This window comes from Stenella coeruleoalba, assembly GCF_951394435.1.
Source record: "Stenella coeruleoalba genome assembly, chromosome: 1".
Classification (NCBI taxonomy): domain Eukaryota; kingdom Metazoa; phylum Chordata; class Mammalia; order Artiodactyla; family Delphinidae; genus Stenella; species Stenella coeruleoalba.
The window spans coordinates 7,750,783-7,770,952 of record NC_137169.1 but is presented as its reverse complement, the minus strand read 5'-3'; the positions used below and the strand labels follow the sequence as shown (position 1 = coordinate 7,770,952).

The 20,170-nt window shown below is 39.8% G+C and overlaps 1 protein-coding gene across 5 annotated transcripts in view; it reads right to left on the bottom strand.

Annotated features, from left to right (window-relative positions):
• Positions 1-20,170, bottom strand: part of KIF1B (kinesin family member 1B) — a 148,132-nt gene that overhangs the window by 108,406 nt on the left and 19,556 nt on the right. For all 5 annotated transcript variants that reach the window (XM_079938471.1, XM_079938472.1, XM_079938474.1 and 2 more), the window contains exons 3-4: positions 1,328-1,404; positions 407-586 (exon numbers count right to left, since the gene is read on the bottom strand). In XM_079938471.1, coding sequence (XP_079794597.1) covers positions 407-586; positions 1,328-1,404 — 257 coding nt within the window. The remainder of the gene's footprint in view (positions 1-406; positions 587-1,327; positions 1,405-20,170) is intronic.

Below are 20,170 nucleotides of genomic sequence, written 5' to 3'. Positions count from 1 at the left end.
AAACAAAAACATATTCTTAAGAGGTGATCTATATATGAACTTGGGGGAAAAAATCAGACCAACAACACTCACCAGGTGTCCCCAGGATTCAGAACAGAGCCTGACACATACTATCACTTTTTAAAGAAGCTGATAACATTGTTCAAAAGATAAAGTAACATGGCATTGGATATACAGCAAAACCTTTACAAAAAGTCAACTTTCCCACCTTTAAAAACAGACATGAATACATATCAGTCTTTTCCATCAGACTGTTAGCTCCTCTCAGGGAAAGAGATTTATCTTTGTGCCTCGCATACAATAGTCCCTGAATAAATGTTTGCTAATAAAAATAATTGTTAATGCAATTGAGGACTAAGAGTAATAATGAACAGAGGTTTTTCATTCTTGTTTTTTTGTTTTTTACCTGTGGAATGATGCCAGCCTGGCTTTCTTCTTGTTTACCCATCATTGTATAAGACTTCCCAGCACCAGTCTGCCCATAGGCAAAAATACAGACATTATATCCTTCAAAGGCATGTAAGAGCATTTCCTTTCCAATATCATTGTACACACGGTTTTGAGATGCAAAACAGGGATCTTCGGGCTGTAAGGATTAAAAGGAAAATAAATGGCATTTTATTCATATTGTTTCCTATGCTTATTTGATTACTTCTATAATAAATAAAAGTGTTTGAAATCAGAATAATCACCTAAAATATATTTTAAGTCCCTCCTACATATAGTTTATTTTTCCCATTAAATGCACACACACAGAGGCACTATTAGAGACATCCAGGCCAGCCATACATAAAAATATCTACATGAAATTATCTGACATGATTACATTTCATTTTACATAACCTTGAAAGTATTACTCTTCCATTCACAGGGAGCTCCAAGAAAATTTTAAGTGGAAAATGGGGCTGAAAGATCAAAGATCAAGTCCACATACAAAAATATTTCTTTTAATTCGCTCCAGGTGGTGTGGCTATTTCTCAATAAACACAGCTTTCAGTGAAGAATGTTTTCCATCCCCTTTCACAGGCTCTGCCCTTGGCAATTAGGCTTTGCAATTGTTTAAAACATCTCCTACTCTAACACAAAATAGGAAAAAAAGAACAAAAATGCGTAACAAAGAGATGCAGAAGCAAACTCTAGTTTAGGAACAATCCCTAGAAGCCAGTAAGATTTGGGATCCTATAATGAGTAAGGGGATACTGCAAAGGGTCTTACTCTTCATTTCCCTAGATGTTGGTAATCTTTGCTTTCCCTGTGGACCTGCAGGCTCTTTCAAAAGGTTTAAAACCCACACTGTTCTACCACGCTGCACCATGAGTACACTCACCGAGGTGTGAGACCAGTAGGAGTAGTCAAAGCTGAAGGACTTTGGAGCTTCCTTTGGGTTCTTTGGGTTAATAATACCTAGAGGATGAAAATGTTTTGATTTTATAAGTGACTCAGTTAAATGTTTTTTAGTTCAGCATGATGTTATACTGTAAACTCAAAACATCCAAATCAGTAAATTCATACTACTGAATCTGAATTGGGCAATTGAAAAACAAAAATAACACATTTTTAATAGGTAGGATCTATATAGAGAATTTGAAAAGAATCAGACCAACAACATTCACTAGATGCCACCAGAATTTACAACAGAGCTTGGAACATAGTAGGTGCTCAGTAAATGTCTTGTGACTGAATCCTAGGTAAGTTAGCAGACAAAATTTGGAAATGGACCATGTTACTATTTCAAGGTGCTTCATAAGGCTTGAAATATTTCAATATATCAGAAATAAAAATTAGAAAATTACTGAATTAATCCAACCACTATTTAAAACAAACACTTTTTAAAGATCCTATCATCTACTTAAGAAAAGCATTTAGGGGCTTCCCTGGTGGTGCAGTGGGTGAAAGTCCGCCTGCCGATGCGGGGGACACGGGTTCGTGCCCCGGTCCGGGAAGATCCACATGCTGCGGAGCGGCTGGGCCCGTGAGCCATGGCCGCTGAGCCTGCGCGTCCAGAGCCTGTGCTCCGCAACGGGAGAGGCCACAGCAGTGAGAGGCCCGCGTACCGCAAAAAAAAAAAAAAAGGAAGGATAGTTTTTGTGAAATCCACAATTGATAATAACTAATACGTAAGTTACTAGATATATGTATATACGTGTGTATATGTGTGTGCATGTATACACTAGAAACACAGACCTCTAAATCATCTGTAGAATGTCATAAACAGTAAAATTACTTTTGACTGAAAAGTATGAAGCCTCACTGTCCATATTAAAAGTGATTTCTCGGGACTTCCCTGGAGGTCCAGTGGTTAGGACTCCGTGCTTCCACCGCAGGGGCACGGGTTCGACCCCTGGTCGGGGAACTAAGATCCCGCATGCCACACGACATGGCCAAAAAATAAATAAAATTGTTTTTAAAAAGTGATTTCTCATGTGATTAACCCAGTCACATACTTCAGGGACTGACTGAATGCTGAGGCTTGGCCTCTCTTCCTCCCTCACACACACAAAGCTTTAGCACCTCATATTTCACACAGAATAGAATCATTGTAACATGTGGTCATGAAATCGCCTCAAAGCCCAGACCAACCAATCCACTTCTCTAAGGCAGGGCCACATCCCAAGCTATCTGAGATCAGGATTAAAAAATAAATCTGCCCCGGGCAGCTGTTGCTCAGGATACAAATAGCAACAGTTGCTACGGTGCTTAGCTCTCTCTCACTGGATTCCACGGGGTATGGCCACACCTATGTTCCAACCTCAAATGCTGACAGAGTATTAACAAGGCTCACACAGCACATAATCATGTGACAAGGAGACATGGTTCTAGAAAGAACATCTCCCCACACACAAATGGTAGCCTAAGCAAAGAAGTGCACTTCTAAACAAAAGGCACTACCTACAAGATTTAAATAATAGCCAACATTCATGGAGCACTTACTCTGAGCTCTAAGTACTTTCTGTGCACAAACCTGTTTAATCCTCCCAACCACTCAATACGGCAGATGTTTTATTATCCCCATTTTATAAAGAAATCATCAAAAAGAGGTTAAGTAACTTACCCAAGGCTACAGAGCTAGCTAGTGGCGATTCAGGATGTGAGTTTGGAGTGTCTAGTTCCTGAGCCCAGTCACCCAACAATTAAATACTCCCTATATGCGGCGATCACCAAGGCAAGCACGGTAAGGCATTTCTATGCATGTGCATACATATGTGCATGTAAATGCACATTTATGACCACTGCCCCCCAAAACTGTATCACAGGCATTGCTCAGAACTCTCCTTACAACATCTGAAACTAGGAACTATGAGAATTATAGTTCCTAAAAGATGAAAGACCACACACAAACTCTACCAAGAAAACAGAAATTAGTGTCATACTTCGTGAACCAGATTCCAGGTTTCAGTGGCTCAGCAATGAGGACAATAACAATATATAGGGTATGACCTCTGAAGTAGACTTCATCACTCGAAACCACGGTTAAAATAAACACTTTCTAACCTTTAGGAAATCCGCTGTCATAAAACTTTTAAGTCGCATTTCATTAAATCTTTAGCTACTCACTGGTAGTACCAATTCTGCCAAGAACGATTTAAGAAAGGGCAAGTTTTCAGACCCTACTCCTTTGTTCCCTTTTCTCTAGTAAAGGAAAAGAAAAACTATGCCAGCGAGTAACTTCCTTGATTCACACGAAATCCTTTTCCTCTTCCTCAATATACCCTTCTCCCAGATCTTTGAAACTTCTGAAACTAATAAATTTTCCTAAATTCCATCTTCAAAACCAAGCTGCTTTTTATTTTTATCTATTTTTTTCTTTCCAGCTATTATTCATTCCACTCAGCACATGGATGCATGAATTCATTTAACAAACTTTTTTGGGGCACATTTGCTGTGTATTAAGTGTTAGATATACAAAGAAAGATAAGAAAGATACCACCTTTTTTCTTTTTTATTGAAGTAACATTGGTATATAACGTTAGATAACTTTCATGTGTACAACATTATATTTCTACTTCTGTATACACGATACCAAATTGCCTTTTAAATAACTGCCTCCAGGCAACAAAAATATCTTTAACATAAATAAGTAAATCAAAATATAATTTTAAAGAGCCATTTATATAAGTTATGTGAAACAAGATGAAATTTACCCACAATATTTAAAAGATTTTCATTCCTAAATGAAAGATATTTATATTAAAGACACCTTGGAAAAATGCAAAATTCAATATTCTTGTTACCAGACTTAGGGGGGGAAAGGTGTAAGCAGAAAGACTCAGAAGGTATGGGTCATTTCTATATGTTAGAATGGGTGGCAGTTACAGAGTTGTTTTATATTATTCTTTATATTTACATATACATTGTATTATCTTGACTATTTTAAATATTTACTAGCAAAAATTTTTTTTAACTCCAAAACTCTGCAAAGGAAAAAAACTTATAAGGATAAAATATTAATGACAGCGCTTGAGCACATCAGAAGCCCATGAACTCCACTATTACTTGCATGGACAATGAATTAATATTTTCATATGTGCGAAAGGATTTTTCTTTCTGAATAACAGCTGTGATCTCACTTCCTTTAACCCAACTAAGAAACAGGATGTTTCCAACCATTAATAAAAATGGGGAGGGGGGAGAGAGAACATGTAATAGAAAGGGTATAGGATTTGGAAACAAAGGACCAGCATCAGTAAGAACAATTAAGAAATATATTTAGATTTAGGGAATTCCCTGATGGTCCAGTGGTTAGGACTCTGAGCTTTCACTGCTGAGGACCCAGGTTCAATCCCTGGTTGGGAACTAAGATCCCACAAGGCACACAGCGCAACCAAAAAATATATATATATATCTATATATAGACAGATAGATAGATAGATAGATAGATATAGATATATATAGATTTAGATTTTTCTGTGACCTTGGGTATTGCTACACTTTTGTGTCCCCTCTAAAACTGAGGTAAGGGACTTCCCTGGTGGTCCAGTGATTAAGACTCTGCGCTCCCAATGCAGGGGGCCCAGGTTCGATCCCTGGTCAGGGAACTAGATCCCGCATGCCACAACTAAGAGCTCGCATGCCGCAACTAAAAGATCCCGCATGCGGCAATGAAGATCCTGCGTGCCGCAACCAAGACCCAGCCAAACAAATAAATAGTTAAAAATAAAACTGAGGTAATACCTCGTTCACAGGATTAAATGAGTAAAGCACTATACAAATGTTAATTTTCAAAAACACGTATTTTATCTTGTTTTAAATTCCCCCAATGTTTGGTGGGTATGATAACCATATCCCGTGGTTTTTAAACCAAAGCAAGGAAAGTTCACTGATAAAATAAGCTAAAGCATAAGAATTCTACTTCTTGGCAAGAGTCAAAATACTACGTTGGAGTCCTTTAGATGTGCCATCAAATCTCCGGTGCTCCTACCACATTAAAAATCCCTTCAGTACATGGACCATGTCTTACGGACCCTCTACACTGCCCTACACCAAACAGGCACTCAGACGAATGTGCTCCACAGGTCATGTGTAATTTTAATTTCATTAAATCTTGTACCATTTTCAGGAACCTAAAAGGAAAAACCAAAACAGTATATACCTATGCAATATATACATAAAATACCAGTAAATTTTATTAACTTTCACAGTAAGAATATAGAGAGAATTCTATCACCGAAAAGACTGGGCAATATTTAACATAGTGATTCTTGTATCAAAGTCAACTGAGCTAAAACACAGTGTGCAGGACTTCTAATTTGTCTCCCAGAAAGCATGCACATATGAATGGAATTCTAGTAATTAATGAATATGTTCAACATATAAACCATATTTTCACCAATGTAAAAGCTATTACAAACATTTATGCCTCCCAGGGTCAAGTGTTATCAGTGGACAGAGTTTGTCTCAGACAAATCAACACTTTTTCTTCAAGGAATGGACTCCTGGCATATCTTTGAGGACTAGCCAGAACATAACTCTATTTTAAGTGCTGTATACTTCACAGTGCTTTATTTCCTATAAAAATCATCATTTCATGCCACTTTTCAAGACCTCTTTTAAACTCCTTCTGCACCTGAGGCCTCTTCTTCTATCAAGATTTCTCTGGACACACAGTATACTCCACATCTGGACCCACCTCCACCAGCAATTCTCCACATCTGATCTACATTGTCAGTTCTACTTTCAAAATGTATCCAGAATCCCATGACTTCTCACCACCACCATCAGTACCACCCTGGTCAACTCACCATCTCTCTCGCCTGGACGACTGCAATACCTACTAACTGGGCTCCCCACTTTTCCCCTGAGCCCCTGAAAAGTCTCATCTCCACATTGTAGATAATGACCCTTCTCAGACGTAATCCGGATCACCTCCACGGCAAACCTCCAGTGAACCTTCCGATAATACACTGAACAAAACTCCACTCCCTCTGTGACCTCCTCTCCAAAGGTTCAATCTTTACTCTGATCCCACTGGCCTTCTTACTGAAGACACATTCTCATTTCAGGGTCTTTGTACTTACTGCTCTGCTGGGAATGCTTTCTCCCAGGTATCTGACTCGCCCACTCCTTAATTTCATACAGTTCTCTATTCAAACATCACCTTATCAGACAGCCCTTTTCTGACCATTTAATTTAAATCAGCATTCACTTCACTCTCCATCCTCTTACCCTGCCTTATTTTTCTTCATTGCTCTCATGACCACCTGACTTATTATATGAGTCACTAGAATGTAAGTTCCATGAGACCAGAACTACTGTTTCATTCACGGTTCTATCCCCTAGCTCCCAGGACAGTGCCTGACATACAGTAGATACTCAATATATACCCGAAAAACTAATGAATATGTTAGTTTCATCTTTCCTTACAGACTGCCCCTTCTTTGTGGCTGGAAACCATGACCCCTCTTTCTATATCACTCACGGTACTGACTTCATAAGTAGGTGACACTTATTTGTGAACTGGAATGTAGCTCTCTCAATACCACTTGCTTACTGAGTCTTTTCTCCCTGAGCAACCAACTAATTCAGCTTCTGGCAAGAATCATTAACCTCCGGGAAAGGAGGTACCTAAATTCCAGTCTAGAGAACAGAAATACAACTTCTAGGAAACAGCAGTAATAGGTAAACAGGGAACAAGAGGAAAGATTACCAGGTTTTAAATAGTACAGGCAAAAGAAGATGTGCTGATGGAGGTCAGCAGGAAGGGCAAGGATAAAGGAAAGTACATTGGGGGCAGAAGAGTGGAATAGGTACTAGAAATCCCTCTTCTTCCCCAGGTCTTTACAATTGTCTTTTACACTCTGCATTTCACAGGAAATATGGAATCTCATGGCAGACGGAGGTATCTTACCACATTAAAATCTGTTGCTGCAAAATTTTCTCCAGTGTCCCAGATATGACAAGCTTGCCTCGCATAACGATTCTTGTGTAGGTAGGAAACAAATTCTTGACCTCACACACAAGACACACACCCAAGAGGCACTGCCATATGGTAAAAACACCAAAAGACGTAAATAGATGCTAATGTTCTCAGCATTCATCTTTCCAAGTAGTTCCCCTGAAACATACATTCAATTAGAAGGGTGAGGTGCTCAGCACCTGGCTCAATGCCCAGCACAGAGCAGGGATTATACAGGAACTGGTTGAATCACTGTTGAATATCACAGCTACAACCAGGATGGTGCATCACTCAAAGCCCAGATGTTACAACAACATCCATCCGGACAAGTCCATGTTCCTGATCTTTCTGCCTATCTTCCAGTAGTCCCTGCCCCTTTGCCCTGTGTACTTGTACTCAATGAGCTCCCAAGTCTGAAATAATGCTAGTTTCCACGCTGACATTACTCTTTCTCAAAGGAAGGGTTATCACAAAAGATCCCAAGATCCTATTTTAAGAAAGGAAAAGTTAAGAGCCCTTTATTCACTGGGCACATTTACTGAGCACATTTATTAAGCACAAACTATGTACCAGGCACTGGGTTAGGGATACAATGGCAAGCAAAAGAGTTATTTCCACCCTTCTAGAGCTCAGAGTCAATGGAGGAGACAGACATATAATCACACAAAATAAATACATGCTTTCAAATTATGGTAAGATCCATGCTAGATAAGCATGGGGTCCTATAAGAACATATAAACAGAAACATATAAAAGGAAACATATATAAAAGAGGCAATTTTTTAGTCAGTAAACTCTGATTTGGTGAAAGAGAAGGGGGAGCTGAAGGATAAGTAGGAGATAGCTAAGGAAAGCCGAGTGACAATAATATCAGCCAACACCTACTGAATGCTTACTATGTTCCAAGCACTGTGCTAAAGCATTACATGTACACACTCATTTAATCCACAAAATAACCTCACGTTGCATCATCTCCATTTTACACTTGGAGCGCCTGAGTTGTCCAAGGCCAGAGCCGTCCAAGGCCAGAGCCTGAACTGAAATTTGGACCATCTGGCTCCAAGGCCAGAGCCCACTGGGCAATGTGCATCCCAGGCCAGGGAACTGCATTAGGAAGCCCTGGGGCAAAAAGAAGGACGTGAAACCCAGGCACTGGTTTGACAGGTGTAGCTCAAATGCAGTGAGCAGCAAAGGGTAGAAAAGCACTAAATCTCAGGGTCGTGGACAGACCTCAAGGAGTTGGTGAACCCCTGAGCAGTGAGAAGCCACTGGAGTGGCTTGACTACAGTGATGGATGGACTAAAGCATGGAGACTGGATTGGAGGAAAGCATGAATGGAAGTGTGGAGACCAATTACACAGAACACAACCACTACTGCAGAACATCTTTGCCATTTACATAATGCCTCCCGTGAGAACTGCATCTGGCATCAGAAATCCATGAGTTTCAAGTCTGTGGCATTTGTCGGGGCCAGGAGAAAGAAAGGTCCATTCCTATATCAAAAGCATTGTGTTTCTCGATCCAAAACTGAATTTTGTCTTACAATTTGACCCAATATTCAATGATCAAAACCTGAGTTGATCTAGAAAATATTTCTAGAAGACATTATTAAATATTTTAGCAGTGAAGAAAATAGAATACTGTAGAGGCTTTGATCTAACTCCACCCTAAGTATCCAATATTATCCTAGGGTCCATCTATAAACTCAGCACATAACAATCAGTAAGCCTCAGTTTTCTTATCTGTAAAATGGGTACAACAATAATAGTGCCTACCTTTATAGAACTTGTTAGGAGGATTAATCACTAATCGATGTCAAGAGTTTTAGCTCAGGACCTAGCACAAAGTAAATATTCAAAATATTCTTTCATTTAGCAAATACTTGGGTGCCTACCATGCCCCAGGCCTGAAGGTATCTAGTGAAAAAACAGTCCCTGCCTTGAAGGAGCTTACATTCTAATCAGGAAGTCAGATAATTAACTAATAGAGATAGTACAACCTGGAAGAAAAATAAAGAAGACTTAGGAGATATAACGGTGACAATGGAGGTAGCAGGAGTGACTCTTTTAGATAAGAGTGGGCAGGCTGCCACATCTGAGCAGGGACCAGCATGACATTTAGGGCCCGGCAAGACCACCAGTGTTGCCAAAGGAGTAAACTATAATGGCATGTGAAGTCAGAGGGCTAGCCAGAGGCCAAATTCTCTGGGGCCTGTGGCCAAGGTGAGGGTTTTTAGTTATATTCTAAAAGTGATAGGAAGCCAACAAAGGACTTGAAGCACAAGCTGACATAATCTGATTTACATTTCTAGAATATGACTCTGGCTACTACATAGGAACAAAAGCAGAAACAGAAAGATAGGAAGCTACTGGAGTGTTCTTGGACTAGAGTAGAAACGATAAAAAGTAACCAGATTTAGGAGAGACTGTGAAAGCAGAGACAACAAGACTGACTTACTGATGAATTACAGGTGGCCTGTAAGAAAAAGAAGAGTGACCCCAATATTTTTGGTCTGAGAAACTAAAGAATGGGTAAGAATGAATGAAGAGCCACTTTAGTTGGGCAAGGAGGGGAAATCAGTTCTGTTGAAGACACGCTGAGTTTGAGATACTTCTTAGGCCTTTAAGTAGAGTTAAATTAGCAGCCGGGTAGACAAGTGTGGAGTTGTACAAAGGGGTGCAGGCTGGAGAAATGAATTTGGGAGTCATTGTCACCTCAATGACATTTAAAGCCTTGAGCCTAGATGAAATCACTTAGGAGTGTGTCTTCCCTATAGACAGAAAAGAGATCAAAGAGGAGAGACAAGGTCCTGGTGTACTTTTAACACAGGAGGAAAGGAAGAACAGAGAATGGCCTGGGAGGAAGGAAGGCAATCAGGAGAGCATGGGGTCCTGAGAGCCAAGAGACAAAGGAAATCAAGCTATGTTAGCTACTATCATAACCACCTTCTGGACTCCCAAGAGGAAGAGTCTTTGTCAGGCTATCACTTGACTTCCCCATAACTCACTCTGGCTCATCCTCACCTCTGGGCCTTGGTTCCCATCACCATCCAGATCTCATCTGGTTTCCAGGCTGTTTTCTTAACTCTCCCTTCATAAATCAGAAAGGCAGCCTCAGAACTGAAGATCTGATTGTATCTTTTCCCAGGTCCACAGGGGAGAGGACCTTGAGTTTATCCTCTCCCTGCACCTTGCACACCTTTCCCCTTGTGCCTTCAGACTTTTTATTCTTTATGCTGTAGCTGACATTCCTTACCTTAGGAGAGCCGGAGAAGAATGAAGAACAGGACAGCACCTTTCACGTAAAGGCTTGAAGACCCTTATTCAAGATCAATGGAATGCCTTTAAAATGACTCCCCATAAAATGTTCCATAGGCTTTAGTTTACTGATGAACCGCAAGACCATCTTCTCTTTCTTAGAGTGCCTTCAAGTCAAAATTAGCCTTACAAAGTCTGCGAAGTCCCCCAACTTTATCCCCCTTTTTCCTGGCCTTCTTTACAACTTTGTTACTCCAGCATCAAGATGCAGAAATAATGTTTTAATTACTAACTCCTAGAAAACAAGGCAGTCAAAACAAGATTTGTACTTAAAAGCCCTTTTATTCTCCAGAATAAATTTGTTTATCTAATATCTCAAAGTCTCTATGCAGCAATTACACTGTTGTTGGCAAACTATTAAGATTTTGCCTGCAACTACAATTAACATATCATCGTGGCAACAGTGTAACTTTATATTAACTTTTCTCTGATGGCATGTTTTAAGCTTGTTAAAAATACCAGTGATATCTTCGGCACAAACTTCCTCTTCAGAAACTTTCTACTATATCCAAATTTAAGAAAAATGGCACACGATTATTTTATATACCATTTATATTCCAAAACCATAAAGCCAAGCCCCAGAAGCATCCTCTCCCCTACTTAGAATAATATATTGCCGAAAATATATTAAAATGGCATAAAGCATATTGTCATAAAGTAGATTTGAGCAAAAGACCTACAATCATAAAATTTCTTGATCTTTTAAAATAACAAAATTAGATTCTAAATCTTATAAAACAGGATAAATGTACTATATGCATTCACTATACAACTGACCCTTGAACAACATAGGTTTGAACTGTGTGGGTCCACTTATATGTGGATTTTTTCAAAAGTGAATAGTACAGTACTACACGATCTAGGGCTAGTTGAATCCATGGATGCAGAACCGCAGATACCAAGGGTCGATTATAGATTATAGGTGGATTTTAAACTGTGCAGAGGGTCGGCATTCCTAACCGCCTTGATGTTCAAGGGTCAACTATATACTCAATCCCAGAGTATTGAACATTCAAATGGAAGAAAAGAAGAAAAAAATCTACCAACTCTGTAGTGTCACACTGTCATCAAGTGAGTATAAAATAAATATGCTAGCTATAATAAACGTTAAACAAACTCTCAATTAACAATTCTGCTCTTCCTAAGCAAATTTTGAATGATTCTGAAGGGAGATGACAGGGAAGGTCCAGCTTTTCTTTAAGTTAAGTGGTACAAAGATGTCTCAACTAATAATAATGCCCTTTTTATTAATAATTTCCCTGGATCAAAAAAGGACATCAAGATAAATTTTAACCTAACAGTTAAATTCTAAATAGACACAGGCGTTCAGTCTTATTACACGGAACAGTAAAACTTAATATTTTGAGAAGCAATATATACAGGTCAGAGATTAAGAGTCAGAGCTCTGACCAAAACAGACACATTGATCAATGGAACACAATACAGAGCCCAGAAATAAACCCACACACCTATGGTCAATTAATCTTCGACAGAGGAGGCAAGAATATACAATGGAGAAAAGACAGTCTCTTCGGCAAGTGGTGCTGGGAAAGCCGGACAGCCGCATGTAAATCAATGAAGTTAGAACATACGCGCACACCATACACAAAAATAAACTCAAAAATGTTTAAAGACTTAAATATAAGATAGGACACCATAAAACTCCTAGAAGAGATCATAGGCAAAACATTCTCTGACATAAATCATAGCAATGTTTCCTTAGGTCAGTCTCCCAAGGCAATAGAAACAAAAGCAAAAATAAACAAATGGGACCTAATCAAACGTAAAAGTTTTTGCACAGCAAAGGAAACCATAAACAAAACGAAAAGACAACCTATAGACTGGGAGAAAATATTTGCAAACGATGCAACCGACAAGGGATTAATTTCCAAAATATACAAATAGCTCATACAACTCAATAACAAAAAAACAAACAACCCAATCCAAAAATGGGCAGAAGACCTAAATAGACATTTCTCCAAAGACATACAGATGGCCAAAAGGCACATGAAAAGATGTTCAATATCACTATTAGAGAAATGCAACTCAAAACTATAATGAGGTATCACCTCACACCAGTCAGATCATCCATCATTAAAAAGTCTACAAATAGTAAATGCTGGAGAGGGTGTGGAGAAAAGGGAACCCTCGTACATCGTTGGTGGGAATGTAAATTGGTACAGCCACTGTGGAAAACAGTATGGAAGTTCCTTTGAAAACTAAAAATATAGTTGCCATATGATCTAGCAATCCCACTCCTGGGCATTATCTGGAGAAAACTCTAATTCAGAAAGATACATGCATCCCTATGTTCATAGCAGCACTATTTACAACAGCCAAGACATGGAAGCAACCTAAGTGTCCATCAACAGATGAATGGATAAAAGATGTGGTATGTATACACACACACACACACACACACACACACAATGGAAGGCTACTCAGCCATAAAAAAAAAAAAGAAAGAATGCCATTTGCTGCAACATGGATGGACCTAGAGATATCATTCTAAGTGAAGCCAGAAAGAGAAAGACAAATACCATATGATATCACTTATATGTGGAATCTAAAATACGACACAAATGTACTTATTTACAAAACAGATTCACAGACATGGCAAACAAACTTATGGTTACCAAAGTGGAAAAGGTGTGGGGGAGGGATAAATGAGGAGTTTGGGATTGGCAGATACAAAAAAAAGAATGAGGGCTCTGGAGCCAGACAGCACCAGTTCATTTTCTAGTTCTCTCAATCCTAGATGTGTGACCCCAGGCAAGTTAGCCAGTATTTATGCCCTCATCTGTGAAATGGGGAAAATAAGAGTATCTGCCATAGGACTGTTGTGAGGATTACATGAGTTAAAGTCTGTAAGCGTCTAATTATGGCTGGCATAGCTTAAGTGTTTATTATTGTTGTCTTGTCGTTACCTACTAATCGCAGTGGTTTTCCCCCAACTAAAAGGCAATTTACTTTAAAAAGTAAAAGCTGATTTTGTTTTCCCCTTCACCCATTCTGCCTTCTCAATTTTATTCACAGTTACAAAAGGAACTCTAGTATCAGACCAGAACAATGTCACAGGGAAACAGTAATTGTAGTTAAATCATTTCCTCTTTACGTAGCTTCTGCTAATTCTGGCAGTACAGTTTTCTGTTCTGCCAAAACAAAAGAGGCTTCCCAGACATTCCCCACCTTTCCTGGCCCTACCCCTCAGTTATTTAGATACCTCTCCTAATACCTTCATAATGGTCATCACACTGCTTTGATTACTTATCTCTAAGATGAAACTAAAAACACTCTGAGCCCCTGGTGGCCTCCCAGCCTATTTTTGCTGAGTTAACAAAAATCTAATTTCCCACATATGCCCTCAAAAACCTAATTTCATATTTCTTATTCTTACCACCTATATGAACAAAGCACTCATCCCTAAACAGTACAACCAAGAACAGTTTTTAGCCCACTAGAAATGTTTGTTCATAAAATAAGCACATTGTTGATATACTACAAAAAATTAAGTCTGTGAACACCAACTTCGCCTACTATAAAATCGGCACGAGTAGCCCCTCTCGCGGTCTCTCTAACCACACTCCAGACTTTGTGAGCTCCCACTGCAAGTGCTTCACACTTCACTGGGCAACTACCAAAAGCTATCAGCACTGTGTTGTTGGCACAGACTTTCAAAAATGAACTCCAAAACAACCCTTGAGAATTGCAAAGAAGGCATTTAAAACAAACAAACAAACAAACAAAACTGGGCATGGTTGCTTTCCCCTTTGAAAAAAGCAACAAATGTACATATAAAGGCCACATGAAGTACAGTCTGGATTTAATCAAGGCAACCTCAAAAGACTAAAACAGTAAGATGCAAAGCAGCAGGTTTCCTACAAGATTTTTTTCAGTCTTCTCTCTTGGCCGTTTCAGAATCCAGATGTGAAAACAACTTATTTAGGTAATTGAAGAAGTTTGAATTATACACTATAATAAAAAGCAGTTCCAAACACACAATACCAAAGGCCCCCTCCTTTAGTGACAGGTTCAACTGTTTCTGCCTATACATTTATATTCCCATTGAAAATAATGATTTAGGTACCAAAACTAACCACAAAAAACAATTTCACAAATAACTTTCAAATACCATCCTACGCGGACACCCAATTCCATTTGATCCTCACAACAACCTAGGAATAGAGAGCTGGGTAGGCATTAGCAACATCTCCATTTAATAAATGGAGAGGCTAAGGCTCAAGTATTTGATAACAGAGGATGAGCTAAATAATGTATGATTCATAACTACCATACAGCCACTAAAATCATGTTCCTGAAGACTACTTTAGACTTGGGAATATTTACCCACTGCATTACTAAGGGAAAGACCAAGGAGGCTACAGAGGTTTGGCAAAGGGAGAAGGGAGGTCCCTGCACAGACTTCAGCTTTTGTTCTGAGTGAAATGGGAACCATCTGAGAGTTTAGAGCAAAAAAGTAATCTGACTTCCATTGTAAAAGGATGGCGAACAGATTACTAGAGGGCAAGGGCTGAAGCAAGGAGACTTGTAAGGAGGCTACTGTAGGTGGTGGCAGTAAAGGAGGTGGAAAGTAAGATTCTGGGTATACTCTAAGGCAGAGCCTACAGGGCTTTATGATGGATAGAGGATAAGAGAGAGAGTCAAGGATGTTTTACGATTTTTGCCCTGAGCAACTACAAAGGTAGAGTTGCCTTTAACTGAGTTGAGGGAGAATGCAGGGGAGCAAGAATTCAAGAGGATATATCAGATATTCAGTTTTGGACATTCCAAGTTTAAGATGTTTATTTAGACAAGCAGGTAAGAGGTGCCAGATAGACGGCTGCATAAACTGCCTTCTAAAAACAATTCCTGGGACTTCCCTGGTGGTCCAGTGGCTAAAATTCCGTGCTCCCAATGCAGGGGGCCCGGGTTTGATCCCTGGTCAGGGAACCAGATCCCGCATGCCGCAACTAAGACCCGGTGCAGCCAAATAAATAATTTTTTTAATAAATAGGTAAAAAATAAAAACAATTCCTTCCCCACTTGTGAGGGGCTTACTTTTTTTTTTTTTTTTTTTTTTTTTGCAGTACGCGGGTCTCTCACTGTTGTGGCCTCTCCCGTTGCGGAGCACAGGCTCCGGACGCGCAGGCTCAGCGGCCATGGCTCACGGGCCCAGCCGCTCCGCGGCATGTGGGATCTTCCTGGACCAGGGCACGAACACGTGTCCCCTGCATCGGCAGGCGGACTCTCAACCACTGCGCCACCAGGGAAGCCCAGAGGGTTTACATTCTTTACAGCAGTCCTAAGAAGTGGTTTTAAGGCTCAAGTGTCTGATAATGGGTGATGAGCTAAATAAATTATGGTTCATAAATCCAACAGAATACTATATAATCATTAAAATCATGATCTTGAAGAATACTTTAAAAAATGTGCTCAGGGGGCTTCCCTGGTGGCACAGTGGTTGAGAGTCCGCCTGCCGATGCAGGGGACACGGGTTCGTGCCCCGGTCCAGGAAGATCCCACATGCCGCGGAGCGGCTGGGCCCGCGAGCCATGGGCGCTGAGCCTGTGCGTCCGGAGCCTGTGCTCTGCAACGGGAGAGGCCACAACAGTGAGAGGCCTGCATACCGCAAAAAAAAAAAAAAAATGTGCTCAATAAGTTAATGGTAAATGAATTTATCTCATCTAGAAGAGGGTGCAATCTAATGTCCTTCTTTAAGACCATAAACTTTATCCCAGTAGAAGAAAAACGTAAGGAACAGAGAGGGATACATTCCAGAATGTCAGCTTAGTTAAGGTGCCATATGAGAAGTCATTAAATACCAAGGAAAATTGTGAGAAGGCCACTGACAGTGCAAGATCTGGACCTTCCCTTTATCAACCCATTCCAAAGTCATTCTAAAGGACAAAATTGGTTTCAATCAATTCCAACTGAGTAAACATAGTATCATTTCAGGGGCACCTTTATTTCCCCACCCCAGCACACATACACAGACCCCTCTCATTGCTATAGCTTCAAGTCCTGATTACAGGAAAAGTGTTTTGTGTCAAAATTTTTTAAAAGTTTAATGCCACGGGTACCCAAGCTGATTTCAATATATTTTACTGAACTCTTCTTCCTGTGCTGTAAAAGCCTCTTCACCTTCTTGTTGCTTATCTTCCTACATTCCAGTGACTAAATGAGTGTCATTTAACCAAGGTGGACATGTAAGCATTCCTCTCTTTGGAAAAAGAAGTCAAAAAGTGGTTCGAGGGCTTCCCTGGTGGCGCAGTCGTTGAGAGTCTGCCTGCCGATGCAGGGGACGCGGGTTCGTGCCCCGGTCCGGGAAGATCCTACATGCCGCGGAGCAGCTGGGCCCGTGAGCCATGGCCACTGAACCTGCGCGTCCGGAGCCTGTGCTCTGCGACGGGAGAGGCCACAACAGTGAGAGGCCCACATAACGCAAAAAAAAAAAAAAAAAAGTGGTTCGAAGGTTTCAGAAAGAGGGGACAGGAGGCAAATTTCGTGGACTTGTGCTTATCATATGGTATGCCCTGGTCACTGGTCTAAATAGGCCTGGGTGCACAGCATCTCAATTTGCAAGATTAAGACTGTTTTTTCCCTTTGCTTTTATGTTTTTTTAATTAAATGTTTAGTAGATATACTTATAAAATATATGTAGAGTTTAAACAGCAACAATAAACAAAACCCCAGGTACCCACCAGCGCATTACAGAACATGACTCTCACCTCTGTAGCTCCACTGTATGACCCTCCCAGATTTCTTTGCCCACCATCTCTCCACTGAGGCCTGCAGAATTTTGTCATTATTGCCTTACTTTTCTTCATAGTTTTACCCTTTGTCTTTTTATGGAGTAAAGAATGCAGAGAACAGTTTTGTATGTTCTTAAATTTATATAAATAAAATACATCAACTGCTTTTCCAACTTGCTTATATAGCTACAGTTTATGATTTCCGTGTGTGTGTGTGTGTGTGTGTGTGTGCGTGTGTGTGTGTATACGCAGTAATTCCTCTCTTCTTTGCTATGTACTATTATGTAAATATACCATGATTTATTTATCCATTCCCCTGCTGATGGATACTGGGGGTTATTTCCAGTTTTGGACTCTAAGAAAAATAGTGCTGTTAGGAGTTTAAATGCCAAAACATTCAGCAGTTTTAGTGACTCTCAGTGAAATTCATGACATTGGTAGAGGTTACTGAGAGATGAATGACTTGGGCATGAGTGAGATACACAGTTCACCAAATGAATCTTAACGAAGGGTAGGTAAAAAACAAAACAAAAAACTGCACATTGCATCTCTATGGTTAGAGCACATGGTGTCGAGGTGAAGAAGTAGTAGCTGAAAAGCTGTCCTTATCCTACTCCTCCAGCCACACTGTGAAGCACTTTGGGTGTTGTATTATGGAGTTTACACCTTAGTCTGACCTAATCATGTCCTGGCTTATCCTGAAAAGACTTAAGCAGATATTTTCATGCTAGGCTAGTACTTCTTAAACCTTTTTGGGGACAGAGCTCTCTTTAAAACGTGCTGAAGCCGGGACTACCCTGGTGGCACAGTGGTTAAGAATCCACCTGCCAATGCAGGGGACACGGGTTCGAGCCCTGGTTCGGGAAGATCCCACATGCCGCGGAGCAACTAAGCCCGTGTGCCACAACTACTGAGCCTGTGCTCTAGAGCCCACGAGCCAAAACTGCTCAAGCCCTTGAGGCTAGAGCCAATGCCCCGTAACGAGAGAAGCCACCGCAATGAGAAGCCCGCGCACCGCAACCAAGACTGGGCCCCGCTCACCACAACTGGAGAAAGCCCGCACACAGCAACGAAGACCCAACACAGCCAAAATTAAAAAAATTTTAAATGTACTGAAGCCAAGACATGGAAGCAACCTAAATGTCCATCAACAGACGGATGGATAAAGAATATGAAAAAGAATATATATGTAACACAACACTGTAAATCAACTACACTTCAATAAAAAATATATGTATGAATTTTAAAAATCATATTGAATGTGATTACCGTCTCCCTAGGAATATGCATGAAACATATTTTGCATATAATTTCAAAGGGCTCCCATATTGATAGACACTCAGAAGTCTAACCATAGACGCCAGTAAAAGAAACTCAGACTACAATGCAAGTGCGAATTAGGTAACACTAAAGAGAGAAGAAAACTAAAGACTAACAAGAAAAGACTGAAATACATAATTACACAGATGCTAACCATTTAACCTAATTGGAACAACAACAATAAAAATCCATCAAAATGCAGCAGTAGGCTGCAGTAAAGAGGTAAAAATGGAGGTAACTTTTCTTGCCCTCTTATTTTCCAGAATGTTCACAAAGATAGTTTATATGCATTTACATTTATTTTCATGTAGCTATATTAATTTATGCTAGAAAAAACATACAGATTTATAAGAATTCCTTTCAAAAGTCTTCCTTTCCAAACTCCATTTTGTCCCTGTGTTCCCCCATCCCAAATTTTCATTAATGGACATGAAGTCATTCTTTGTAACAGCTGTGATGTGCAGCATTTGGTTTAGAAATGCACAAGTGCGAATGAAAGAGCCTTTTAAAATATACAATGTAAGCAATTAGCAGAAAAAACAACAACAACAGGATTTCTTTTATCCCACTTAATACCTGGGCATAGGGAAAAAAAAAAAGATCCTAAACTAAGGAAGATTAATAAAAATATGAAGGAGACTTACCAAAGGATTAGAGACTGATTCCTATGGTTAAAGACAAAGCAAAAGATCACAATTTAATCACCAGAAGGAATGTGTGAGAACTTAACTGTTTTTCAGAGGGAAATTTATGCAGTTTCAAAGTCTCCAGATTTACACACATAACGTAACCATAAATGTGAGCAGAGCATTAATTTTGTCCCATTTTCCTTTTTTAAAGTAATTAGACAATAAAAAATGCTTCCAAAGTGGGAGAAACTTGGAATATAATGGGATATTATTAAACAAAGCTATTTGTATGCACTCTGGTCTCCCAAATCTCAAGACAGTAACATTTGTCTGTGCCATAGAAAACACTCCCTCTGAGACCAGAAAGGGCTTGAATAAAACTGCCACTACTCAGTTTTCAAATCTAGCACATTCCCTAAAGTACTCTTCACCACCCTCTTCTACTTTTTCATGAGACCTTATGGCAGGAACATTCCATTGCATTCCGTCTGCAATCAGCCATAATCCCTGTGAGCAGAGTCCAGGCCAGCTTGCCAGCATAGCAGTCTTTTAATGCAGCTAACACATGTGGCTACAGAAAGTTCATTTCAGTTTTTCCAACAATTCTAGGTTCAAAATCCATGCTCTATCCCAATCTTAAGCCCAATTTTTTAAAAACAAGCCATTAATACTTTCTAAACATAACAAGTTGGCTCACTTAAAATCTCTCAAAAGTTATTTGGATTACATATTAGTCAAATTACTAAAAAACTGCCGTATA